At 50.3% G+C, this 26,710-nt stretch overlaps 2 protein-coding genes across 6 annotated transcripts in view; one reads left to right on the forward strand and one right to left on the reverse strand.

The window, feature by feature from the left end:
• LOC135549683 (ribosome biogenesis protein bop1-like) overlaps positions 1 to 26,710 on the forward strand; it is a 138,455-nt gene that overhangs the window by 46,691 nt on the left and 65,054 nt on the right. The gene's annotated exons all lie outside the window — the stretch shown is intronic.
• LOC135549047 (basic helix-loop-helix transcription factor scleraxis-like) lies at positions 9,639 to 16,689 on the reverse strand. The gene is made up of 2 exons (XM_064979117.1): positions 15,640 to 16,689; positions 9,639 to 10,373 (listed from the first exon to the last, which is right to left on the reverse strand). The coding sequence occupies exons 1-2, from the start codon at positions 16,231 to 16,233 to the stop codon at positions 10,335 to 10,337; spliced, it is 633 nt and encodes a 210-aa protein (XP_064835189.1). The 5' UTR covers positions 16,234 to 16,689; the 3' UTR covers positions 9,639 to 10,334.

Genomic DNA, 26,710 nt, shown 5'->3' on the forward strand with positions numbered 1-26,710 from the left:
TGTTTTTTCCCCGTGAAATGTTGGTAATCCCAAAGTTTAATTTTGTGATTGGGATGTTTCCAGGTGGTGGTTTCTAATGCCTTCCAGATGGTATCCACGCCGACTTCAGTCGAAGTCGCGATGGCAGGAAAAACATTTTTTAAAGCTGGGATTTTCACAGTTGGGCATGACTGGGATTGGCGGCTCACTGACTGAATGAGGGAGACCAGACCACAGTGTCCTCCTCTGTTTATATTAGCACCTCTGACAGCAGACACAGAGAGAGAGAGGATGGGTCTATTACCAATGTTGAATCCTGGCCCAGCTAGAAAGGACAGGACACTCTGTGATCTGGACCCAGTGTCCCTTTTGGCTGAGGAGGTCAAACTTTCCTTTGTCTCCCTCTCTCTGTCACTCTTGTCTGTCTCCATCTCTCCTCCCTCTGTCTTTATCAGTCCCTTGCTGTTTTCATTCCTCCCTCCCCTGTCTTCAGTGTTCAGCCATGATGCACTGATTGAGCCAGAGTCTCGTCGGGAACAGCGTGTTACCCGAAGCAGTCAAGAGTAATGTTTTCAGGTTCCTCCTGAGTGTAGTAGCTTTGGTAAAATGTAACAAAAACCTGCCTGTGTGGATTAGGGAAAAGAGAGCTGGATATCAACTCTGATTTCAGGAGAGGCCCAGAGGCATGTTTAGCTATCGGTGCGTTTGCTGGCTGTTCCCTAGCTAAACTGAGGGCATGGGCAATGGCCTCCAGCCTCCCAGGTCCCCCTTCTCTGTTATTGAGTTTAAAGCAATCACCAAGGGAGTTCCATTGTTTCCTCTGGTCATGTAGCTGCGTTCTAGCCATGAAATCGAATCAATTAAGGGAACGTGGACCAGGGGGTCTATTTCAACACAACCCTAAACCAGAAAGCAACCTTAGGAGTAAGCCTGAACTCACACCCTCTCCCAGTGCATGGAAGGTCTATATCGAATTTATTTTCACTCACTGGCCAGTTTATTAGGTACACCACCCCGTTCATAAAGAGGGGTTGCTCCTACAGACCGTGAGTCATGTGGCCGTGGCTTGCTATATAAAGCAGGCAAACAGGCATTGAGGTTTTCGGTTATTGTTCGATTGAATGTTAGAATGGGCAAAACATGTGACTTTGAGTGTGGTATGATTGTCAGTGCCAGGCGCATAGGTTTACCAAGAATGGTGCAACAAACAAAAACACATCCAGTCCTTTGGGCCAGAACGGCTCGTTGATAAGAGAGGTTAACAGAGAATGGTGTGAACTAACAGGTGGGCTACAAACCAACAGATACCGGTGCAGTCCAACAGTGGTGTGCAGAATGGTATGTCGGAACGCTCAACTCGTCTATCACAGATGGGCAGCAGGCGACCACACCGGGTTCCACACCGGGTTCCACGCCAATCAGCTAAAAACAAGAAGAAGCGGCTCCAGTGGGCAGGGGATCACCAATACTGGACAATTGAGCGGAAAAACACTGGCTGGTCTGATGAATCCCTGCTAGTGGCAGTGGTGAACCATCGTCCATTCTGCAACAACTGTGTGGTGCCATAGCGTCAGCATGGACCAACATCCTTGTGGAATGTTAGACTCATAGAATCCATTCCCCAAAGAATTCAGGCTGCTCTGGAGGCCAAGGAGAGTCCGATCCAGTACTGGATGGGTGTACCTAATAAATTGTGTGTGGGTGTGTGCAAGTGTATACAGTGCATTCGGTAAGGATTCAGACCCCTTGACTTGTTCACATTTTGTGACCTTTTTCTAAAATGGATGAAATCGTTTTTTCCCCCCATCAATCTACATACAATGACAAAGCAATAACTGACATTTTTACAAATTTATAAAAATAGACATATCACATTTACATAAGAATTCAGACCCTTTACCCAGTGCTTTGTTGAAGCATCTTTGGCAGCGATTACAGCCTCGAGTCTGACACTACAAGCTTTGCACACCTGTTTTAGGACATTTACTCCTGAGGTGCTGAATTGCTGCATCCTTGACAACTGCTGTGATTATTATTATTTGACCATGCTGGTCATTTATGAACATTTGAACATCTTGGCCATGTTCTGTTATAATCTCCACCCGGCACAGCCAGAAGAGGACTGGCCACCTCTCATACCCTGGTTTCTCTCTAGGTTTCTTCCTAGGTTTTGGCCTTTCTAGGGAGTTTTTCCTAGCCACCATGCTTCTACACCTGCATTGCATGCTGTTTGGGGTTTTAGGCTGGGTTTCTGTACAACACTTTGAGATATCAGCTGATGTAAGAATGGCTATATAAATAAATTTGATTTGATTTAGATTTGATTTGATTTTAGGAGAGTCTCCCATTCTTCTCCACAGATCCTCTCAAGCTCTGTCAGGTTGGATGGAGAGTGTCGCTGCACAGATATTTTCAGGTCTCTCCAGAGATGTTAGATCGGGTTCAAGTCTGGGATCTGGCTCGGCCACTCAAGGACATTCAGAGACTTGTCCCAAAACCACTCGTGTTGTGTTGGCTGTGTGCTTAGGGTCATTGTCCTGTTGAAAGGTGAACCTTCACCCCATTCTGGGGAGCTGAGCGGTCTGGAGCAGGTTTTCATTAAGGATCTCTGTACTTTTCTCTGTTCATTTTTCTCTCAATCATGACTAGTCTCCCAGTCCCTGCCGCTGAAAAAAATCCCCACAGCATGATGCTGCCACAACCATGCTTCAGCGTAGGGATGGTGCTAGGTTTCCTCTAGATGTGACGCTTGGCATTCAGGCCAAAGAATTCAATCTTGGTTTCATCAGACCAGAGAATCTTGTTTCTCATGGTCTGAGAGTCTTTAGGTGCCTTTGGGCAAACTCAAAGCAGGCTGTCATGTGCCTTTCACTGAGGAGTGCCTTCTGTCTGGCTACTCTACCATAAAGGCCTGATTGGTGGGATGCTGCAGAGATGGTTGTAAAGGCAACAATTTGCTAAGATTGCACTGAGTTACAGTTTATACAAGGAAATCAGTCAATTGAAATGCATTCATTTGGCCCTAATCTATTGATTTCACATGACTGAGAATACAGATCGGCATCTGTTGGTCACAGTTACTTAAAAAACGAAGAGGCGTTGATCAGAACCAGTCAGTATCTGGTGTGACCACCATTTGCCTCATGCAGCGCAACACATCTCCTTCATACATGTCGATCCAGAGCATCTCAGACATGCTCAATGGGAAAGGGGTATGTCTAGTCAGTTGTCCAACTGAATGTATTCAACTTAAATGTGTCTTCCGCATTTAACCCAACCCCAATGGGTGACATGTCTGAGTATGCAGGCCATCAAAGAACTGGGTAATTTTCAGCTGCCAGGAATTCAGCACAGGTCCTTGCGACATGGGGCTGTGCATTATCATGCTGAAACATGAGGTGATGGTGGTGGATGAATGGCACGACAACGGACCTCAGGATCTCGTCACGGTATCTCTGCATTCAAACTGCCATAGATAAAATGCAATTGTGTTTGTTTTCCGTAGCTTATGCCTGCCCATACTATAACCTCACCGCCACCATGAGGCACTCTGTTCACAACGTTGACAACAGCTCACCCACACAATGCCATACACGGTGTCTGCCATCTGCCCGTTACAGTTGAAACCAGGATCCATTACTTCTCCAGCGTGCCAGTAGCCATCGAAGGTGAGCGTTTGCCCACTGAAGCCTATTACGACGCTGAACTGCAGTCAGGTCAAGACCCTGGTGAGGATGAAGAGCACACAGATGAGCTTCCCTGAGATGGTTTCTGACAGGTTGTGCAGAAATTAATTTGTTGTGCAAACACACAGTTTCATCAGCTGTCTGGGTGGCTGGTCTCGGAAGAAGCCTGTGAAGGTCCGGGGCTGGTGTGGTTCCAAGTGGTCCGCGGTTTTGAGTTTGGTTGGACATACTGCCAACATCTCTAAAACTATGTTGAAGGTGGCCTATGATAATTTAATGTTAATTTCTCTATCTGGCAACAACTTTGGTGGACATTCCTGCATTCAGCATGCCAACTGCACGGTCCCTCAAATTAAGGCATCTGCGGCATTGTGTTGTGTGATACAACTGCACATTTTAGAGTGGCCTTTTATTGTCCCCAGCACAAGGTGCACCTGTGTAATGATCATGCTGTTTAATCAGCTTCTTGACATGTGTGTCTTTTCAGGAGACCAGCGCCAATAACTTGGGTGTGAGTGCTGCCTTTTTTAAATGGGGATAGCAGAGATCCCATACATGTGAGACTGGAGAACATGTTTCATGTATGGAGAGGATGTTTCAACTCTGTGGTCTCGTCATGTTGTGGTTAAATAGGTGGCCCCATGCCCTGTACGGTCTTCCTCTAGTCTACAGTATTTAACTCTGTTTCTCTCCCCCACCCCTGTTCATTCAATTCATTTGACTCCAACCTCCCTTCCCAAGTATTAAGTATTTTTATATTTTTACAAGCAGTAAATCCATGTTACTTCAAGAGTTATGATCATACACCGCAAGCCAGGTACATCAGCATCAGTCGGAGAATGGGGCCTTGCTTTCGACGGCTGGAATGAAATAACCATTGCCGGCCCTCAGCGGCCACTAAAACTTCCTTATGGAACTCAATGTAGCCATCAAGAATAGTGGAGATGGTGGAAGTGCCATTGGTTGGTTGCGCCTTAAACCAAAGACATCATCAACCCTACTTTTCCAATATATGCGTCTGATTTTAACTCAAAATGACTGCTTATTCGCTCACAATAGATGATTGTGTTTTTCCTCTCTTTATTAGAGGAACAACGAGACCTGACGTTTGAATAGGGTATAGGGTCTTTTGTTTCGCTTTTTCCCCTTAGCCATTTGGACGACAAAGAGGGATGATTAATATATTTTGTGGTTCGATAGACATGGGCTTGGTTTTTATGAAATCTATCTGCCACTGCACTATTAAAAACAATGGTTTTGTTCTACAATCCATTCGTAAAGATTTATTCAATTAAATCTAATTGAACGTGGGTGGTGTTCTGTTACCAGCATTAGATGTAAGCCGATTCCATAAGGAGCCATAAGGCCCCTCTCCCGCCCACTTATTCTGCCTCTCCCATATACTGTTGCCTTCCAGATGAATGTCATGATGCTCAATGTATTTCTCAAGATATGAAACCTACTGTTCCCAAGTTGTCAGTTTTCATTCTAACCATTTTAGGATTTCTACCTGGGGAAAGAGACCTAGAGTAGGAGAGATTTCCACTTGTGACCACAAATTTTTTACGCTAATATTGTCATCCTCTCTGTAGTCCTTCTTGGAAACAGTCCAGAGTCTAGACCTTCCCCCGGCCACCTGGTCTCATTTTACCCTCCCACAATAGTTCAGTTCCATACTGGCTGGGTATGTGTTAAGTCCATCCACGTATTCAGTGTGGTCATCTGTATGCAGCCCGGACCTACGGTCGGTGCTGACATGTATGACACGGACCCTGAAACACTGTCTTGATTGATGGAGTCACCGTAGCAGGTTACCTAGAAGATGCATTGTGTCTCCTCAAACAGTCTGATATTGATCAGTGTGCTGTGCTGCTCTGGGCCCCGGGCCAATAAAAGGGCCGTGAGAGGACTCAGAGGACCAGGTATACCATTTTGCATTGGCCCAGGATAAACTACTTACCAAACTGTTCCTATCCTAGGGACACAAAGGTTTGCATTCAGGCTCTGCAGCACTGCTGAAATCAATATGGTGATAAAATTGACAGATAGGTAGTAAATTATGTGTAATCTTGGCCTGTCACTGTGCTGTCAGCAGGAAATCTCTTTTTAATAGTCTATTTAAGGAGAAGCAGGGTTGTGTTTTTCTAAGTCGGTGGGGGAATGTTGATCCAGAGCTGCTTGTCTGGGTGGGGGGTGATCTTAAGAAGTGGCTGGGCGAATCGCGTGCTGCTCCGACAGAGCAAACAGGACCCCCGGCCGCAGCATGCCGGACCCTTGCAGGTGCATGGATGTGGGGGGGTGTTTTTAAGAGAGGAGGGAAGACTGTTGCGGGGGGGGAGTGTGGGGCTGCCAAAGCAGCCACCTGTCGTTCCGTAGTTTTTAGGACTTCCTTCTCATCCGGTATTCAGCACGGCTCCCAGTTGGCCCAGTGTGTGTCCTGTTGCCAGAGGGCCAGATTGAAACCAACTGCCAACGGGGGCTGCCATGTGTTTTGGTTGGAAGGAGGGGTTTGGAGATGGCGGTGGGATTGCAAGGCGAAACTCTGGGGAGGGAAGTAGGGGACAGGGGTGTTAGTGAGCAGGGGTGGTGGTGAGTGTTGACGGGGATGGGGGGGCAACCAGAATGCTTGAAGCTCTCACATTCGGCACAGCTAAGAGATGAGATGTCTAGACTGTTTGATTTCTCCTTCACACCAGCCCGGGCCTGGGTTCCCCCACTCTTTTTCCCCTGTCAGAGCTTCAGAGTTTCTACGGAGACTGGGGTTATAAAAATAATTTTACGGCTCTGAGTCTACTAGGAAGAAAATGAGGAAGAGAGGAGTGTGGCAGAAGATTTGTCCTCACCTAGACTCCCTTCTCTCTTTATCCTTTCTACCTCTTTCCTCAATCTATCTACTCTGGCAATGCCTGAAAATATGCGTTTTCCCATTAAAACCTATGAAACTTTCTGTGGCTTGTAGAAGGTTTTTGTGGTGGCCGTGGGGAAAGAAAATTAACGGAATTGACATCACTGGTATGTTGGCGTTTACAGTTAGTTGCGAAATCTGCTGCGTTCTCTAAGGCACAAGCAAGGGATTTCCTCGTTCTCTTTACCCGATGGCTTTCTCTTTTGTCATAATACCTGTGGGCTGTAGTGGTGGGGAGGGGAAGGAAAGCTTCAGGGCATCATTTGATATTTAATTTTCAATAAATAAAGATTTTCTCTGAATGATGTACCGGATGCTTTTGCCCAGGTGGAAAACCCATTTTGGAAAAACCTGGACGTGCTCAGTCGGAATGCAAAGTTTCCACAGGCTGTACTCACTCCCAAGGTTAAACCGCATGTACGAGGATCCTTCAGAATATTTATTTATCAAGTTAGCGTGGCGTGTGGACCTCGCTGCACCGTGGCTCGACAGCTGTGGCAAGCTGACGTTACACTCCGCCTCACTGAATGAGGGCCTGACTTCGTCGCGACCTCTCAGAAATTGTGGATTTGCCATTTTGCGAAATAACAAACAATTTATTATTAGCCCTGGTTCCTACAGTACTACCATACAACATAAGACGTTAGAAATTAAAAAGTGTGAGGAGGCAGTTCGTTGGGGAGGAACCCCTGATTTCCGGGTCTCCAGATGCATTATAAGCTCCGTCAGACGAGTTCCTCTTCTAAGGGTCTTCTGCGTCACAACGATATGGTTTCTGCATCCCACAGCCACCATCCATCCCCCGGTGGTTAGCCCCAGTCTTGTGTAGGGTGATCTACCCTCCCCTGGCCCCCCTCACGGTCATCCTCTCATTGGGCTTGACTGAAGAGGAGCACTTCTACAGACCAGACATGAGTCTCCATTGTCTGGCGTCTGCTCACCGCTAGGCATTCCATATGCCTGAATGGGACCCATAGGGACTGAAGAGACAGACCGACCAACGTCACCATTTCCAACACTATAGGTAGTTTACCCTGATTCACTGTCCCCACAGCCATACTGAGATGGTACTTTCTGGTGTTAATCTGTACGGTGGGTTTCATGTCACTTGTTGTGTGGTGGTCGAGACAGCAAAGCAAGACATTACCTCTGTACTCTCGCTCTTTGCAAGACACAGAGGAACAGACAGTATTTTTACTTGGAAGTGTAATAGGTAAAAATCATGTTCGTTTAACCTTGAAATAGTCAAATTCTGCTGCCCGTCCATTTGCATTCACATCCCAGTGTTGATCTCACAATCTGAGTTGGAGTGAATTCCAGATTTCCCTCTACTAAGGAACATTGGCGTCCTCTTAATTCAAATTTCAGCATTTTACGCAAATCCCGTATTCTTCTTGAAAGAGGAGTTTTTCTATGACCAAGTCACTGATCTGACAAAGTAATTTGTTCCTTATCAACAGAACACTTGAGTTCATGGTTATAGTGTACTGTTTAAACATTACATGGCAAATATTTTAGTTTCCATTAGAAATAGAGGTTAGTGGGTTTGTCCACGTTGTCGTGAATGAAAGGAAAAAGAGCAGCTAGCCTCGCTCCCAGCGGTTGTGAACATTTCCACATTTGGTTTCCACCGCTGCCTGTGACAGGGCTGATGGGTGAGTGTGATAGCAAGGGCCAACCACGAGACCGGGCCCCAGCAGGAGGCAGCCCTGGTGGGGGGAAAGAGAGGAGGGAGAAGGGGGTGGCCTGGAGGTCAGGGAGTAGTGGACACACAGTTCTCTCTGGCCGAGAGAGGAACAGTGTTTGGGTTAGCTAAAATGCAAATGTCTATTTGACAAGCTGTATCCCACCTAGACATGACCAGGGACAGGGGGAGGAATTGAAGGATTCCTTTTCCTACCAGACAGGTTGGTCAGGTCTGGGGGACAGTGTTGGGGCTGCGGGGACAGTGTGGTGGCTGGGAAGAGAATGGTCTGGGCCGGGGTACAGCGTGGGGGCTGGGTGGAGAATGGTCTGGGCCGGGGGACAGCGTGGGGGCTGGGTGGAGAATGGTCTGGGCCGGGGGACAGCGTGGGGGCTGGGTGGAGAATGGTCTGGGCCGGGGTACAGCGTGGGGGCTGGGTGGAGAATGGTCTGGGCCGGGGTACAGCGTGGGGGCTGGGTGGAGAATGGTCTGGGCCGGGGTACAGCGTGGGGGCTGGGTGGAGAATGGTCTGGGCTGAGGGACAGCGTGTGGGGGCTGGGGGTAGAATGGTCTGGGCTGAGTGACAGGCTGCGGCAGGCTGCTGTACCTGCAGATCCAAACATCCCCAGCTGAGCCTCGCAGCTGCTCCTTAATAGGTCCTGACCGACGAGGGCCTGCCATACACCCAAACTCAGCCGCGACCAACGCTGCCCAAACTCATCCCTGGAACCCTCCCCCTCAGTGTGTTCGTAGTAAGCCACTGTCTCTACAGAATGTCTCAGCTGTACTCTTCAAAGCACTGAAGAGAATACTGCATATATCATCTGGCTGATTCTGGAAAAAAAACAAGTTTTGTAATTTGAGTTGTTGAGGCCTTTACTGGCCACCTTTTTTTTTGTTGGTCACAGTTGACTGAGTTCAGTAGTTGCAATATGAGATTTCTTGTGAATATGGAAGAAACTAGATGTTGTCTCAAATTGACAGTCCCTTTTTTTAGTTACATCTCTAGTAAATCAAGGGTTTGAGGGAACAGCTGTGTGTGTGAGTAATGAGGTGTGGTAAAGATGGTAATCTAGCTGGACAGCGTGAGATGATCAACTTGTGGTTTGTTCCTTATCACACCTCACTGTGTTTTTATAGCTGTTTGTACACCTGATTTGGTCATCATCAGAAACCTCGGAAATAAAACTGGAAGAAATATCATATTTATCAGCAGACTGAAAAAAATGTAAGTACTTTCTTTTTCACTGGGAATTGCAAAATAACAATAAAATAAAATAATCTTACCTGTTTGAAATAAACTTAATTAATTCATAAGCATATTTATTTAGACATGAATTTGAACAGATTCTTACAAATATTGTACAGAACATCAAATGACATAAGACAGAATGCTGAGGATTTATCTTCAGGAGAAAGGCAGTTGTCTGTCGGGGTAGAAACTCCCTGACCACAAAACCCAGTTACATTTGAAGTGAAAGCTGTGTTATATATTTGGCTTGTGGAACAGTTCGCTTACTTTCCGGCAAGTAGCCTGATACAGTCAACCATGGGTTCCAGTTTTGCCTGCCCTTGTCCATTACAACCTTACCACACCCCTTTTAGTTCCACCGTGGCTCATCTGAGTCCTTACCGACTGTCTGGGTGTCTGTCTCATGCAGAGAGGGTTGTGGTTCTAACGTTTCATATGCAGACGTTCTCAGGTAAAGAAAAGATGAGAGCAAAGTTATTTTTGTGTGTTTCTTTTTCATCTCCCTGTTCAAGTCTTTGAGAGATCATGGAATGGAGAAGTGTTGAATGTTTTTTTAGAGGGATGATTATTCTCGATCTCCTCTTTGAATCCGGGCATGCTTCTATTGTCCAAGAAGTTCCACAGTCTCTTTCGATCCAAAAATGATTACCTCGTCAGAAACTACACTTAGCATCTCAGTTCTGATTTTTTTGGGGGAGCGGGAGGTTATTATTAAATACAGGTTTTGATTTATGTACACCTTTAAGAATGTCACGTTTCTGGTCCACAGTTCTGGTTCATATGTTGTGCTCATCAAGTCAGTTTCTTCCCTCTGTCGTCCTCCAGATATTAACTTCTTAGAGCAGTTTTCCTGTCTCTGTCTTTGCTCTGAAAGAAAGAGGGGAAAAAAGTGAACATTTTCTCGTAGGCTATTAATAGTAAAAAAAAAGACTAAACACTTTGTGAAAATACATTTCCAAGATGGATTCTATCCCAATCTGAACTATTTTACAATGCATCTTATTGATGAGGTAGCGTAAGTAAAGGAAAATGAAAAGAGTTTATAACTGACATTAACCCTTTGAGTGAGTGCGCTGCTCTCGCCTGTCAGACTAGTTCTATTCTTCTAACCCACTGGTCCAGCCTGCAGGCTGCCTGGAGGCCGTTGTGGACTGGGGATGTGTGAAGTCTGTGTGGACTGGGGAGGTATGATGTCGACTGGTCTGGGGCTTGTGGGCTGTAGCGTGGCCATGGGGGAGGCTCATGTTTTCTCCTCTCACCATACACTGAGTGGCAGAACTAGCATTAGGACACCTGGCTCACATTGTGCTCCCTACGGATTAACCCAGAGACCGGGAGACCAGGCCATGGAATGCCATCGTTTCCACGGCTATGTCTGACGTAGGCAGGCCCAGGCGCCCTGTCAAAACACTCGTCTCCAATTGATGAGGTCAGACGGTCTCTTGAAAACGGGCCAGGAACTTTTTTTTATTTTCTTTAGTTTATTGTTTTTGTTCAGTGCCACTTTAAAGTCCCATTCGTCGGCTCCAGGGATCACTTACACCCGACTAATAGGATTTTTGTTTAACATTTGTTTTTCATATCCTGTATAACACATTGTAAAGATGTATAGGTCTAATTCCGCAGCAGCTGAAACCAAATGTGAAGGCTTTTTTGATTGAACTCACACCTTTTTTCTTTTCTTTTTAAAGCTTCCACCACTTGCTTATACAGCATCTAATTACATGGGAAGGCTTTTGTTGTTTTTATAAACGTATCACAACATATTACATTTCCACAGACACAGAAGCCGATGTGTGTTTTTATTCTCTCCTCAGGCTTCATTCTTTAGGCAAATGTTTGGTTTGGTTTCGGCCGGACAGGTACCGTTGGCAGATTGGTTGAAGATTACAATGGAGGCACTTGTCAGCTTTGTGTGTGTGCGCGCGCACAGGGGTGCGTGGATTTTCACAAGTAACTTGAGCCCTAACGGAAGATTCATCTGTTTGGGTTATTAAATGCAGCCCGCTTTCCTTTTGGTCATCCTAACTATTCTGAGCGTGGGTTCTTTACACCCTGTTTTGTCTGTGGACAAAAGTTGGACACAATATTACATATTCTAGAATAACTTGTTAAACAGATGTTTGTAGGTGTGAAGTAAAACATGTCTAGGTTTTTAATCACATGGTTAAGGCTTATATTACAGTTGGACAATAGTATTTTGGATTAAAATGAAATATTAAGTTACAACAATATTCAACTAAGTGTTATTTTTAATTCTTAGCGTGCTTCTCAGCATACTGTTAGTTCACACTGGGTAATTTCATAATGTGTTACATGTTCACACTGATAGACTCCTGTTGCAGGAAAAGCTTTAGTAACTTCTGTATGGCTGTAATGAAGGAACTCGAGATAATTACATAAAATATGAGCGATGTGTCTGCTAGGCTAGTGCACAGCTGTGGCTGCTGGGCTAGTGCACAGCTTTGGGACTGGCCTCTGAGGCTGTCTATACTCAATTAGTAATCTGTTGGGTTAACCCCAGCACCAGTACACAGAGGAAGCTCGCCAAGTTCTTTCCCTGCTCTCCTAGAAACTGCTGCTGCACACGTACTGTCCATTTGACTAGGGGTCGTCTGCTCCTGTGTGTCCTGTTATGCAATCCCCCTGCCATCCTTCATAACCCCTGTCTTCACCTGCTACAGCTATTAGGGAGAAAGAATGCTCCCTTCCTAATGGACTGTGCTGAGCAGCCCCCAACGAAAGAGGGAGCTGGGGGGGTGGAACCTCAAATGTGGTTAGTTTTTGTCCTGCTCTGTCTTATGTCGTCATAATGGGGCTTTAGTTGAAGTGCACTTTTACACAGTTGATTTGCTGTCAATAGAAATGTAAAACGTTTCATGATGGTGGGTGTGCGTGTGGGGGGGTGTATGTGCGTGCATGAGATGTCTAGCTTGACTGTTACGTAGAAAATTATTTATTCCACTCCAAGCAAGGTAGAGCTGTGCCAGATGGATACAATTTTGGACTGGAAAATGTGATAAGATCACACACTTACAACACATACACACATCTGTAAGCAAATCATTTCTGTGTGTGTCCACATAAATTGGCCTCTGACTTCAGTGGCAGGAAAAAACTTGAAAAACAATAAAGAGAATTCAGAGTGAATTGACGCTCTCTCTCTGATGTCAAATCTGTGATCTGACTACTGATCCAATGAGTAGTAGGCTAGAAAAGAGCACCATGGGAGCACTGATTGGTTGATTGAGTCCAACACTGGTGATATCATAACAGTATGCTAATTGATCAATGAAGCGTTTTATCATCTTTCCTATACTTGTGAATGTTCTAGATCGCACAACTCTCCTGTTCTTTTCAATCATCCTGTTCTCAATTTGTTCTCTGTCTGAATTGGAAACATTTTGACGTGTGTTCTACAGTACCTCAATGTGTTTCCTTTTTATTTTCCTCTTTCTTTAGCAACAATAAAGCAATGAGTCTTGGCTGAGCAATGCTTTTCACGGAGTAATGAGCGCTAAGTATGGGTAAAGAGAGCAGTGCGGTTTGGAGTGGGTCGCTTTCGCCTCTTAAAGCCTCGACTACAAAGCCGAAGCCCAATCTGTTTCGAATATCGGCCCAGCTCAGGCCTCCTATAGACAGGCCTTTAATTCAGGAGAAAAAAACTTAAACAGCCATTATCTCATTTGCTGGTTTATTCTGCCTTGCTAAAATCAATGAAGTGGACGAATAGGATTGCTTCCAGTCGGGCGAATGTCCATTAGTCTCTTTTTATTGTTATTAATTGTATGACTCCTGCATCTCTGTTTCCTTCATGGTCTTTTAAAGAGCCCCTTTGTAGCAGTGAATACGTCTACGAAACATTACTAATAGGCGTTTACTTGAATACGTTTTTGATTTGAAGCATTATTCGCTCCTTGGTGATGCTATAACAAGGTAGATCCAGATATTGTTCACGGTGAGCTTGTGCTATTACACTTGAAAGTTGAGCATATCTTTCTCTTAGATTTGTCCAGAGGTCAGGAGTTTTGACTCTCCAGACATGTTAATATATTAATGATGGCAGTGTAACACATCTACTGCGCAGCTCTGTGTTCTGCTATTGAACATCTCTAGTGATGGTGTGTGTTGTGCAGAATGAGAGTCATTATATCGTATTCATGATTTATTTAGGAAGCCAGAGGTCTGAGATGCAGCGAGGCAGGTTGTGTGTGTGTGTGTGTGTGTGGTTGACAGTGTTATTAATTGGAGCCCTAGGAAGAGCCTTAGGTCAACACAGGATGTGTGTGTAAATCGCTCAGGATGGCTCACTGACAGATTGGGGAATAGAGCAGATGTTCCCAGAATGCTTTCGATCAGAGCACGGAGACGTAAGTAGCTGTTTTTATGTCTTGGTATCGGAGTCGTGGTACGTCTTGGTATTGGAGTCGTGGTACGTCTTGGTATTGGGGTAGTGGTACGTCTTGGTATTGGGGTAGTGGTACGTCTTGGTATTGGGTTAGTGGTACGTCTTGGTATTGGGGTAGTGGTAAGTCTTGGTATTGGGGTAGTGGTACGTCTTGGTTTTGGGGTAGTGGTAGGTCTTGGTATTGGGGTAGTGGTACGTCTTGGTGTTGGGGTCGTGGTACGTCTTGGTATTGGGGTCGTGGTACGTCTTGGTATTGGGGTCGTGGTACGTCTTGGTATTGGGGTCGTGGTACGTCTTGGTGTTGGGGTCGTGGTACGTCTTGGTGTTGGAGTCATGGTACGTCTTGGTGTTGGAGTCGTGGTACATCGTGGTACGTCTTGGTGTTGGAGTCGTGGTACATCGTGGTATGTCTTGGTGTTGGAGTCGTGGTACGTCTTGGTGTTGGAGTCGTGGTACGTCTTGGTATTGTGTTGTTTGCTCCACTAGCAGTTAGAAGGAGTAAGTCCAGTAGGTCATTTTAGAGTATAATCACTTAAAACGCATTCTGTTCTATATACATTGTTGACTCCAGGCTTTTTCCTTTCCTCTGTGCTTTTTTTCAATGAAATGCATTTTGGACAGTCTTCATGTTTTCTGAGGGAATAATACATATTGTGGTGGTGAAATGTAGTACCTAACCGAAAAAGTCCCAGTGTCATGGTTGACTCTTAATTGTTAAGAGCATGTGGTATATTCCAAGTTTGAAAGCTGCTTTGCGCTTGTGAGGTGAAATGACAGTTTCCCCCTCTCTGTTTTTTGGTTTTGTGTTGTATTTCTCATGGCTGGAGCATGATTTACGCTTTTATTTTTAATGCGACGTGGTGTTGGCTTTATGAGCCAGAGTCTGCCCAGGCGTATGCTGAGGAAGAGCAGAGGACAAGGAGAGAGCGAGAGAGGGATAGATGGCATGTTTGTATTTGGTGTGACACTTCCTTGATTAGGCTAATTTCTGTTTGCCCACGATACAGTTGGTCCCTAACTTCTCAGACCAAATAGACAATGGGACGTGCTACTGAATACAGGAAGCAAATTGAGACGTCTGAGAAAATTATCTCTGAGAGTTGGGGATTTGGGTCTTACTACTGAGAGGTTTAGTTGAAGCTGGACATCCTTATCTGTCGCTGTGTCTCTGTGTCTCTGTCTGAGCACTGAGGGGCTGCTCTCTTACCCTCCAGTACAGCGGAGTGCACAGGATTCCCTTTATTCACCTCGTAAGAACAGATGATCCTAAATACATAAGGGAATAATAGATGTAGTTTTCTTGTCTAAGGGTAGCGTAAGTTTGAAGCTTTTCAATCTTTTATTTGAAATCACTTAGGCTATGAGAATCATATAGCAAGGAGCCATTCAGCATGGTACTTCCTAAACAAAATGCCTTCTAATTGGACAATGCTTTACTTTAGTGCAAGGTTTCTGCATCTCTGTCGTGGGGCCCACCCCGAATGCACGTTTTGGTTTTTGCCCTAGCACTACACAGCTGATTCCAATAATGAAAGCTTGATGATGAGTTGGTTATTGGAATCAGCTGTGTAGTGCTAGGGCAAAAATCAAAACGTGCACCCAGGGTGGGCGCCACGACCGAGTTTGGGGAACCCTGCTTTAGTGGTTGGAGTCGTGGTGTTTTGTATTCTACTTGAGGCACAATGGCATATGCATGGTGTGGACGGCTGGGACAGACTAACTCACCATTTTCCTTTGGTTGCTGAGGCAGAATGTGCAGATCTGCTTAGGCTGGGAGTTCTCTGCGTCGTGGGCCGGGGATCCATGCTGATGTAAATAGTGGGCAGAGGAGGTCGCTCCAGCATGGCATGGCTGCCCGTCCCCACATGTCTCCCCGACCAGCAGCACGTTGCCCAGGTGGGAGATGTAGCTGGACGCCAGCCGCAGCGTCTCGATCTTGGACAGCTTCCTGTCGGCTGGCTCGGTGGGGATGAGGGTCCGCAGGGCGGTGAAGGCCGTGTTCACGCTGTTGGTGCGGTCCCGTTCCCGCGCGTTGGCTGCATTGCGCTGCCGCGGCAGCCCAGTCGTCGGAGAGATGGAGCCGTCCTGCGAGAGCAGCATCTGAGGCGGGAGCTGACCCCCTCCCAGACGCCCTGCTCCAGCACTGCCCGGCTTCCGTTTGCGGCCCCCGACTTTGATGTCATAGCCTCTGGCGTCCAGCCTGAAGGAGCGGTCGTCCGAGCCCGAGCTTTCGCTTCCATTCTCCTCGTCCTCGGACAACATGGAGATGTCTGAGTATAGGTACCGGTTGGGCGCCGGCCGCACCATGGCGAAGGACATGGTCACTGTGCTCTGCAGTTCCAACAGTCAACTAGCTCTATCTCTACTCGGGGCTTTGTTTACTGCTGTGACACCTGGACATGCATGTATAGTTCAATGATCACACAGGAAAAAAGTAACAAGTGTTACCTCAGTATCTCTCTCTAAATCCTTTGACTCCGATGCACTCCAATCCAGTATGGCGTGGTTCCTCTGTCATTAAAGTCCCATGTGGAGTTTTAACTTTCCTTTCTCTAGGTGAGAAACCAAATGGAGGAATGTCAGGTCCCACTGTGTTTCTCAGATCCTCTCAGGATACTATTTGTCTCTCTCTCTCTCGTTCTCTCTTTCTTGCTCTCTCCTCTCAGATCCACGTCTGCGTGGCTCCCTCAGCTCGGCTCCACGTCTGTCCCTTGCACTTTCTCTCTCTCCTTTACACTCTCTCTCCCCCAGTGCTCAGATCCACATGTGGTTTCTGTCTGAGAGGCTCGGTATGGTTAGGCTTTATAGCCAGTGGGAGTGTCTGGTGCTACCCCCCCCCCCCCCTCCCTCATTCCCTTCTTTTCTCCCTCTCTCCCTCCTTCACTCCATATGCAAATGTCCCAGCTGGCTGTGGGAGCTTGGGGAGGGAGGGAGTCCAGCACAGTGTGGATCTACTATCTGCTACTATCTGCTTCCTTATTTAACCCGACTCGGTAAAAGCCATGGAAAGAAGCTTCCGGAAACCATTGTGTGAAAGAGGGAGTCTTTTTGTTGAAGCCCGGCTGCTCTGGGCGCTCTCTATTACTGATTAATTGTGTGTAAACTGGACGCACACAAACACTACGGGCGTCCCATAAAACTCCTGCAAAGTTAAAGACCAATTAAATATCAGCGGTTCAAAATGGGGAACCCCGTTTCTCATCTTTTTATTTTTCCAAATTTGTGGCATAACCCCTAACTTAACCCCAGTGCAGTCAAGCTGGGAGGTGAAGGCTCTTACTTAGCTAGAAAATGTAACATCATCCCACTCTTCCACATCAGTGTTTCCCACCCAATGACAGTGTGATTCTTCAGAGGTTTACTTGGGGAGTTTAGGACTAACCCCCACAACAAGACTGATGCTGCCATGGTGTCTACATTGGTTCCATCACTCTGGGGAGTGAGTTGTCTTTCACTTTGGTGTTCCTCCTTTAACCCAGACTGGATCCATTTAGTCATGCTGCTTGAACCAAAAAGAAACGAGATGTGGTCCAGAGGGACAATACATCAGGTAGCTAGTTTAGCACACCTGTTTGTCACTGAATCATCCTGTGGCAGAAAGACAAATGGAAGAACCTTTCTGAAGACTCTGTTAGGTTTGCAGATCCAGTGTATGACAGATGTTGGCCTTACTGTTTGTGTTATTGGACGTTGACGCATCGACGACGCTTGATATTTCCACATTACAGAAAGCGACTTGATCTCCCTTAAGTCAATTCTTAATATTCAGGAAGCCCCAGAGATTGTTTCTGTTGACGGTGATATATGTTCTCTGTGCCTGACACCAGACGGGCATTAAACAGATTATTCTTCGAGCATGAAGATGGTCAATTACTCAGCATGAAGATGGTCAATTACTCAGCATGAAGATGGTCAATTACTCAGCATGAAGATGGTCAATTACTCAGTGCTGTACGTAACGTTTACATTCAGACTGGGACAGCCTGTTAGGGTTGACAGGGTAATTCTCATAGGTTTAGAAAATGTTTGTTACCAAACATTAACTTTGGATGTGCCCAATATTTTCTAACTATTTCCCAGGGGTATCAGCAACGTGCTTTTAATTGGTTGAAAGAATATTCAACTAATTTCACTGGCCACGTACAATTACCTGAAGTCCTTCAAATGACAAACCAAATATTCTAATCCCGACTGAAAATTCTAAAATGTGTGACCAGCCCTCTATTCCTCTCTTTATAATTCATCATCTTCATACCGGTACGTCAGATCGTTTAATGATGTGCTCGTCTTTTGGGCCCTCCCTGGTTTGAACCGATCGAGCCTGTAACGTTAGCCTCTTCCTAATGATGTGACTAGGAGGCTAACAGGCCCATAGAGTACAGGCCGTTTCCAGGAAGGATGTCGGCATGGAGCTCCTGTCTATTTCTCTTGTCATCTTCTCCATGAGTTAGAATTGGGACCGGAGTCCCGTCCCATACTGGTTGGAATCCTACTAAGCGTACAATATAGCCCACCTGTAAATAACCATCCATTTAAATATAACTTTTTATAAATGTGATTAGGTTTAGTTAAGATGACACAAAATAGCCTTGTTAGCATTTTGGCTAATACTATAGTTAATTGTTGGTAAGTGAACACGTCTTAACAAGGTTGGGACATAAAATGGCATATTTAAAGCTTGCACGTTCTTATCCACTCATGAATTCTTTGAGATATTGTCTATTCTAATAGATGGAAGGAAAAGTCCTTGATTCTTTATTATAACGAAATGGGATGTTTGGATTTGTTTTATTTGCAGCATGAAATCATTAGAGAGATTATAAATGCGATAGTAGTGAAATAATGTTTTCCTCAAGTCAAAACATGTCCTCCGATGATCTTCTTCCAAATACACTTTTCTTCCTCTTATTCTTTCTCGGTCGACGCAATTGGATTAAAATCTTGAGTTGTCTGAATTCATTTTTATTTCCTTGTGAAACCAATTTTGAAATAGGATGGATTTAACAGTCGGTGTTTTATAATGCTCTTAGCAGACCAAGTATACATTTGCCCTCAAACGGCTAAAATGCACTCATTAGACTTATTCCATATAGATATGTGTAAGTCAATGACCCTTATTTGTCCTTTCTCACTCCATGCAATGGATTTTATTGAGAGTGACATGTTTGACAGTGGGTCCCCAAACAAGCAAGGCTGTAAATCACCTCAGTTTTGTACACACATTTTTCAGCGCTAAATGTTTGATTATTTTTACAGTAAAGAGAGATGGAGACCATTTATTCAGAATGCTGAATGCATCTTTTAATCCTCTTGATGGATTCAGTGTTTGGAAATGGCAGTCGATGAACTTGGCTGCATCAGGTCAAATGCATCTGGTCTGACTACAGTCAACTGTACTATATGATTCATGACTAACTCAGTTCAGAAGTTTCTCTTTTGAAATACAATCCATGATCTCTTCTTAGGGTTGAGCTAATGCCCACCTTTCCTTGCTATTACAGACGGCAGGCCATTTCTCTGGCAGCAGTTAATCAACAATGGAAGGAATCGGCTCATAACATGACAGCACTCATTAAGAGGTTCCTCTTCTTCAGATGTCTCGTTTTGTTACCTCATAAATGCTGACATGGAGAGTAACAGATGACGATGCTTGTTATCTTCCTGTCAGAGCGGCCAGCCCACTCCTTCCTCCCACCTTATAGGGGAAATGCATCCAGTCTGCCATCTGACAGTCATTAGCTCCTTATAACTTCCACGGTGCGACATCTAATCCAGTTCCCCATCTGTGGAAAGCACTTTCTCAACCTCCTCCCCTCTTCCCTCCGTCCCTCTATCCAGACACCAGCCCCCTTGCGTGGGTTTGTCTCAGGTCAGAGACTTGTTAAGTCTGATAGGACTCCCACTGTCCACCTGCCTGACCACAAACGGCCAATCAGAGAGGAGGCTTAGGCAAGTCCAGGCTGCCTGGTGGGATAAGCTCTCACTCTTTCTCGCTCACTCCCTCGCTCTCTCCCACTCCCTCGCTCTCTCCCACTCCCTCGCTCTCTCCCACTCCCTCGCTCTCTCCCACTCCCTCGCTCTCTCCCACTCCCTCGCTCTCTCCCACTCCCTCGCTCTCTCCCACTCCCTCGCTCTCTCCCACTCCCTCGCTCTCTCCCACTCCCTCGCTCTCTCCCACTCCCTCGCTCTCTCCCACTCCCTCGCTCTCTCCCACTCCCTCGCCCTCTCTCTCACTCCCTCGCCCCCTCTATCACTGCCTCGCTCTCCCTCCCTCGCGCTCTCTCGCTCTCCCTCCCTCGCGCGCTCTCTCCCTCCCTCACGCGCTCTCTCCCTCCCTCGCGCGCTCTCTCCCTCCCTCGCGCGCTCTCTCTCTCCCTCGCGCGCTCTCTCTCTCCCTCGCGCGCTCTCTCTCTCCCTCGCGCGCTCTCTCTCTCCCTCGCGCGCTCTCTCTCTCCCTCGCGCTCTCTCTCTCCCTCGCGCTCTCTCTCCCCTCGCGCTCTCTCTCTCCCTCGCGCGCTCTCTCTCTCCCTCGCGCGCTCTCTCTCTCCTCGCGCTCTCTCTCTCCTCCCTCGCGCGCTCTCTCTCTCCCTCGCGCGCTCTCTCTCCCTCGCGCGCTCTCTCTCTCCCTCGCGCTCTCTCTCTCTCCCTCGCGCTCTCTCTCTCTCCCTCGCGCGCTCTCTCTCCCTCGCGCGCTCTCTCTCCCTCGCGCGCTCTCTCTCCCTCGCGCGCTCTCTCTCTCCCTCGCGCTCTCTCTCTCCTCGCGCGCTCTCTCTCTCCCTCGCGCGCTCTCTCTCTCCCTCGCGCGCTCTCTCTCTCCCTCGCGCGCTCTCTCCCTCTCCCTCTCCCCTCGCGCGCGCTCTCTCTCTCCCTCGCGCGCTCTCTCTCTCCCTCGCGCTCTCTCTCTCCCCTCGCGCGCTCTCTCTCTCTCTCTCCTCGCGCGCTCTCTCTCTCTCTCCCTCGCGCGCTCTCTCTCTCTCTCCCTCGCGCGCTCTCTCTCTCTCTCCCTCGCGCTCTCTCTCTCTCTCCCTCGCGCGCTCTCTCTCTCTCTCCCTCGCGCGCTCTCTCTCTCTCTCCCTCGCGCGCTCTCTCTCTCCCTCGCGCGCTCTCTCTCTCCCTCGCGCGCTCTCTCCCTCCTTCGCTCTCTCTTTCCCTCCTTCGCTCTCTCTTTCCCTCCTTCGCTCTCTCTTTCCCTCCTTCGCTCTCTCTTTCCCTCCTTCGCTCTCTCTTTCCCCCCTTCGCTCTCTCTTTCCCTCCCTCGCTCTCTCTCTCTCACTCCCTCGCCCCCAGAGTCCAGTTAAGTCTGATAGGACTCCCACTGTCCACCTGCCTGACCACAAACGGCCAATCAGAGAGGAGGCTTAGGCAAGTCCAGGCTGCCTGGTGGGATAAGCTCTCACTCTTTCTCGCTCACTCCCTCGCTCTCTCCCGCTCGCCCGCTCGCTCTCTCCCGCTCGCCCGCTCGCTCTCTCCCGCTCCCTCGCTCTCTCCCGCTCGCCCGCTCGCTCTCTCCTGCTCCCTCGCTCTCTCCCGCTCGCCCTCGCCCGCTCGCTCTCGCTCCCTCGCTCTCGCCCGCTCGCTCTCGCCCGCTCGCTCGCTTTCTCCCTCCCTCGCTCTCCCTACCTCGCTCTCCCTCCCTCGCGCTCTCTCCCTCCCTCGCGCTCTCTCCCTCCCTCACGCTCGCTCACTCCCTCGCGCTCTCTCCCTCCCTCGCGCTCTCTCCCTCCCTCGCGCTCTCTCTCTCCCTCGCGCTCTCTCTCTCCCTCGCGCTCTCTCTCTCCCTCGCTTCTCTCTCTCCCCTCGCGCTCTCTCTCTCTCCCTCGCGCTCTCTCTCTCCCTCGCGCTCTCTCTCTCCCTCGCGCGCTCTCTCTCCCTCGCTCTCTCTCTCCCTCGCGCTCTCTCTCTCCCTCGCGCTCTCTCTCTCCCTCGCGCTCTCTCTCTCCCTCGCGCTCTCTCTCTCCCTCGCGCTCTCTCTCTCCCTCGCGCTCTCTCTCTCCCTCGCTCTCTCTCTCTCCCTCGCGCTCTCTCTCTCCCCCTCGCGCTCTCTCTCTCCCTCGCGCTCTCTCTCTCCCTCGCGCTCGCTCTCTCCCTCGCGCTCGCTCTCTCCCTCGCTCTCTCTCTCCACTCCCTCGCTCTCTCTCTCCACTCCCTCGCTCTCTCTCTCTCCACTCCCTCACTCTCTCGCACTCTCTCACTCCCTCGCACTCTCTCACTCCCTTGCACACGCTCTCTCTCACTCCCTTGCGCTCTCTGACTCGCTCTCTCACTCCCTTGCGCTCTCTCTCTCACTCCCTCGCCCCCTCTATCACTGCCTCGCTCTCCCTCCCTCGCGCTCTCTCGCTCTCTCTCCCTCGCGCGCTCTCTCTTCCTCCTTCGCTCTCTCTTTCCCTCCTTCGCTCTCTCTTTCCCTCCTTCGCACTCTCTTTCCCTCCTTCGCACTCTCTTTCCCTCCTTCGCTCGCTCTTTCCCTCCTTCGCTCGCTCTTTCCCTCCTTCGCTCGCTCTTTCCCTCCTTCGCTCGCTCTTTCCCTCCTTCGCTCGCTCTTTCGCTCGCTCGCGCTCTCTCTCTCCCTCGTGCTCTCTCTCTCCCTCGCGCTCTCTCTCTCTCCCTCGCGCTCTCTCTCTCTCCCTCGCGCTCTCTCTCTCCCTCGCGCTCTCTCTCTCCCTCGCGCTCTCTCTCTCCCTCGCGCTCTCTCTCTCCCTCGCGCTCTCTCTCTCCCTCGCGCTCTCCCTCGCTCTCCCTCGCTCTCCCTCCCTCGCTCTCCCTCCCTCCCTCGCTCTCCCTCCCTCGCGCTCTCTCCCTCCCTCGCGCTCTCTCCCTCCCTCGCGCTCTCTCCCTCCCTCGCGCTCTCTCCCTCCCTCGCGCTCTCTCCCTCCCTCGCGCTCTCTCCCTCCCTCGCGCTCTCTCCCGCTCCCTCGCTCTCTCTCCTCCCTCGCGCTCTCTCCCTCCCTCGCGCTCTCTCCCTCCCTCGCGCTCTCTCCCTCCCTCGCGCTCTCTCTCTCCCTCGCGCTCTCTCCCTCCCTCGCGCTCTCTCCCTCCCTCGCGCTCTCTCTCTCCCTCGCGCTCTCTCCCCCTCGCGCTCTCTCCCTCCCTCGCGCTCTCTCCCTCCCCCGCGCTCTCTCCCTCCCGCGCTCTCTCCCTCCCTCGCGCTCTCTCCCTCCCTCGCGCTCTCTCCCTCCCTCCTCGCTCTCTCCCTCCCTCGCGCTCTCTCCCTCCCTCGCGCTCTCTCCCTCGCTCGCTCTCTCTCCCTCGCTCGCTCTCTCTCCCTCGCTCGCTCTCTCTCCCTTGCTCTCTCTCTCCCTCGCTCTCTCCCTCGCTCGCTCTCTCTCCCTCGCTCGCTCTCTCTCCCTCGCTCGCTCTCCCTCACTCGCTCTCTCTCTCTCCCTTGCTCTCTCTCTCCCTCCTTCGCTCTCTCTCTCCCTCCTTCGTTCTCTCTCTCTCCCTCCTTCGCTCTCTCTCTCTCCCTCCTTCGCTCTCTCTCTCTCTCCCTCCTTCGCTCTCTCTCTCTCTCCCTCCTTCGCTCTCTCTCTCTCCCTCCTTCGCTCTCTCTCTCCCTCCTTCGCGCTCTCTCTCTCCCTCCTTCGCGCTCTCTCTCTCCCTCCTTCGCGCTCTCTCTCCCTCCTTCGCGCTCTCTCTCTCCCTCCTTCGCGCTCTCTCTCTCCCTCCTTCGCGCTCTCTCTCTCCCTCCTTCGCGCTCTCTCTCTCCCCTCCTTCGCGCTCTCTCTCTCCCTCCTTCGCGCTCTCTCTCTCCCTCCTTCGCGCTCTCTCTCTCCCTCCTTCGCGCTCTCTCTCTCCCTCCTTCGCGCTCTCTCTCTCCCTCCTTCGCTCTCTCTCTCCCTCCTTCGCGCTCTCTCTCACTCCCTCGCACTCTCTCACTCCCTCGCACTCTCTCACTCGCTCCCTTGCGCACGCTCTCTCTCGCTCCCTCGCGCTCTCTCTCTTCCTCGCGCTCTCTCTCCCTCTCTCTCTCCCTTGCTCTCTCTCTCCCTCGCTCGCTCTCTCCCTCCTTCTCGCTCTCTCTCCCTCCTTCGCTCTCTCTCTCACTCCTTCGCTCTCTCTCTCCCTCCTTCGCTCTCTCTCTCCACTCCCTCGCTCTCTCTCACTCCCTCGCTCTCTCTCACTCCCTCGCACTCTCTCACTCCCTTGCGCACGCTCTCCCTCCCTCGCTCTCCCTCGCGCTCTCTCTCCCTCGCGCTCTCTCTCTCCCTCGCGCTCTCTCTCTCCCTCGCGCTCTCTCGCTCCCACGCTCGCTCTCTTGCTCGCTCTCTCGCTCCCACGCTCGCTCCCACGCTCACTCTCTCTCCCTCCCATGCTCGCTCTCTCTCCCTCCCACGCTCGCTCTCTCTCACTCGCTCTCTCTCTCTCTCTCCTTCACTCCGCTCGCCCCTCTCACACTCCGCTCTCCCTCTCTCACTGCCTTGCTCTCTCACTATCTCTCACTCCCTCGCTGCCTCTCTCTCCATCTCTCCCTCGCTCTCTCACTCCCTCGCTCTCTCTCACTCCTTCACACACTCTCTCTCTCGCTCCCTCGCACTCTCTCTCTTGCTCCCTCGCACTCTCTCACTCACTCTCTCTTGCTCCCTCGCACGCTCTCTCGCTCCCTCGCACTCTCTCTCTCGCTCTCTCCTTCGCTCCGCTCCCCCTCTCTCGCTCCGCTCTCCTTCTCTCGCTCCGCTCTCCTTCTCTCGCTCCGCTCTCCCTCGTGCTCGCTTGCTCGCTCTCTCTCTCACTCCATCGCTCTCTCTCACTCCATCGCTCTCTCTCACTCCATCGCTCTCTCTCTCTCGCTCCCTCGCACTCTCTCTCACTCCCTCGCACCCTCTCTCTCTCGCTCCCTCGCACTCTCTCTCTCTCGCTCCCTCGCACTCTCTCTCTCTCGCTCCCTCGCACTCTCTCGCTCCCTCGCACTCTCTCTCTCTCGCTCCCTCGCACTCTCTCTCTCTCGCTCCCTCGCACTCTCTCTCTCGCTCCCTCGCACTCTCTCTCTCTCGCTCCCTCGCACTCTCGCTCCCTCGCACTCTCTCTCTCTCGCTCCCTCGCACTCTCGCTCCCTCGCACTCTCTCTCTCTCGCTCCCTCGCACTCTCTCTCTCTCGCTCCCTCGCACTCTCTCTCTCTCGCTCAATGCACTCTCTCTCTCTCGCTCCCTCGCACTCTTTCTCTCTCGCTCCCTCGCACTCTTTCTCTCTCGCTCCCTCGCACTCTCGCTCCCTCGCACCCTCTCTCTCTCGCTCCCTCGCACTCTCTCTCTCTCGCTCCCTCGCACTCTCTCGCACTCTCTCTCTCGCTCCCTCGCACTCTCTCTCTCGCTCCCTCGCACTCTCGCTCCCTCGCACTCTCTCTCTCTCGCTCCCTCTCTCTCTCGCTCCCTCGCACTCTCTCTCTCTCGCTCCCTCGCACTCTCTCTCTCTCGCTCCCTCGCACTCTCTCTCTCTCGCTCACTCGCACTCTCTCTCTCTCGCTCCCTCGCACTCTCTCTCTCTCGCTCCCTCGCACTCTCTCTCTCTCGCTCCCTCGCACTCTCTCTCTCTCGCTCCCTCGTACTCTCTCTCTCTCGCTCCCTCGCACTCTCTCTCGCTCCCTCGCACTCTCTCTCGCTCCCTCGCACTCTCTCTCGCTCCACCGCACTCTCTCTCTTGCACTCCCCCGCTCTCTCTTGCACTCCCTCGCTCTCTCTCTTGCACTCCCTCGCTCTCTCTCTTGCACTCCCTCGCTCTCTCTCTTGCACTCCCTCGCTCTCTCTCTTGCACTCCCTCGCTCTCTCTCTTGCACTCCCTCGCTCTCTCTCTTGCACTCCCTCGCTCCCTCTCTCGCTCTGCTCTCCCTCCCTCTCTCGCTCTGCTCTCCCTCCCTCTCTCGCTCTGCTCTCCCTCTCTCGCTCTGCTCTCCCTCTCTCGCTCTGCTCTCCCTCTCTCACTCTGCTCTCCCTCTCTCGCTCTGCTCTCCCTCTCTCGCTCCGCTCTCCCTCTCTCGCCCCCCCGTGCTCTTTCCCTCTCGCTCCCTCGCGCTCTCTTTCCCTCTCGCTCCCTCGCGCTCTCTTTCCCTCTCGCTCCCTCGCGCTCTCTTTCCCTCTCGCTCCCTCGCGCTCTCTTTCCCTCTCGCTCCCTCGCGCTCTCTTTCCCTCTCTTTCCCTCTCTTTCCCTCTCGCTCCCTCGCGCTCTCTTTCCCTCTCGCTCCCTCGCGCTCTCTTTCCCTCTCGCTCCCTCGCGCTCTCTTTCCCTCTCGCTCCCTCGCGCTCTCTTTCCCTCTCCCTCTCGCGCTCTCTTTCCCTCTCTTTCCCTCACGCTCTCGCGCTCTCTTTCCCTCCCTCAATTTCTCTCTCACTGCCTCAATTTCTCCCGCGCGCTCTCCCACTCCCTCGCGCGCTCTCCCACTCCCTCACGCGCTCTCCCACTCCCTCGCGCGCTCGTTCTTTCTCGTTCTCACCCTCTCGCTCCCTCGTTCTTTCTCGTTCTCGCCCTCTCGCGCGTTCTCGTTCTCTCTCGCGCGTTCTCGCTCCCTCTCGTTCTCTCTCGCGCATTCTCGCTCTCCAGGGCTGAGAAATGCTCAGGCCCAGTACTGCTCCTAATGCAACCCAGACAACATAGCGGCGAGAGCAGCTGCGCTTATAAAACAAAGTACAGAGTGGGACGGTGGAGAACCTGTTAGGCTCACAACAAACCGTGACTTAAATTAATTTATTCAATGGGGAGGAGGTAAGTTTAACCCCCCCCCTTCCAAAAAAAGAGCAAAAAATGCAATTAGCTTGGACCTTTTGTTCTTGAGTTGGAAATTGCTCACTCCGGCTTTTCCGTCGTTAA

The sequence above is a fragment of the Oncorhynchus masou genome, chromosome 12 (genome assembly GCF_036934945.1).
Source record: "Oncorhynchus masou masou isolate Uvic2021 chromosome 12, UVic_Omas_1.1, whole genome shotgun sequence".
Lineage (NCBI taxonomy): Eukaryota > Metazoa > Chordata > Actinopteri > Salmoniformes > Salmonidae > Oncorhynchus > Oncorhynchus masou.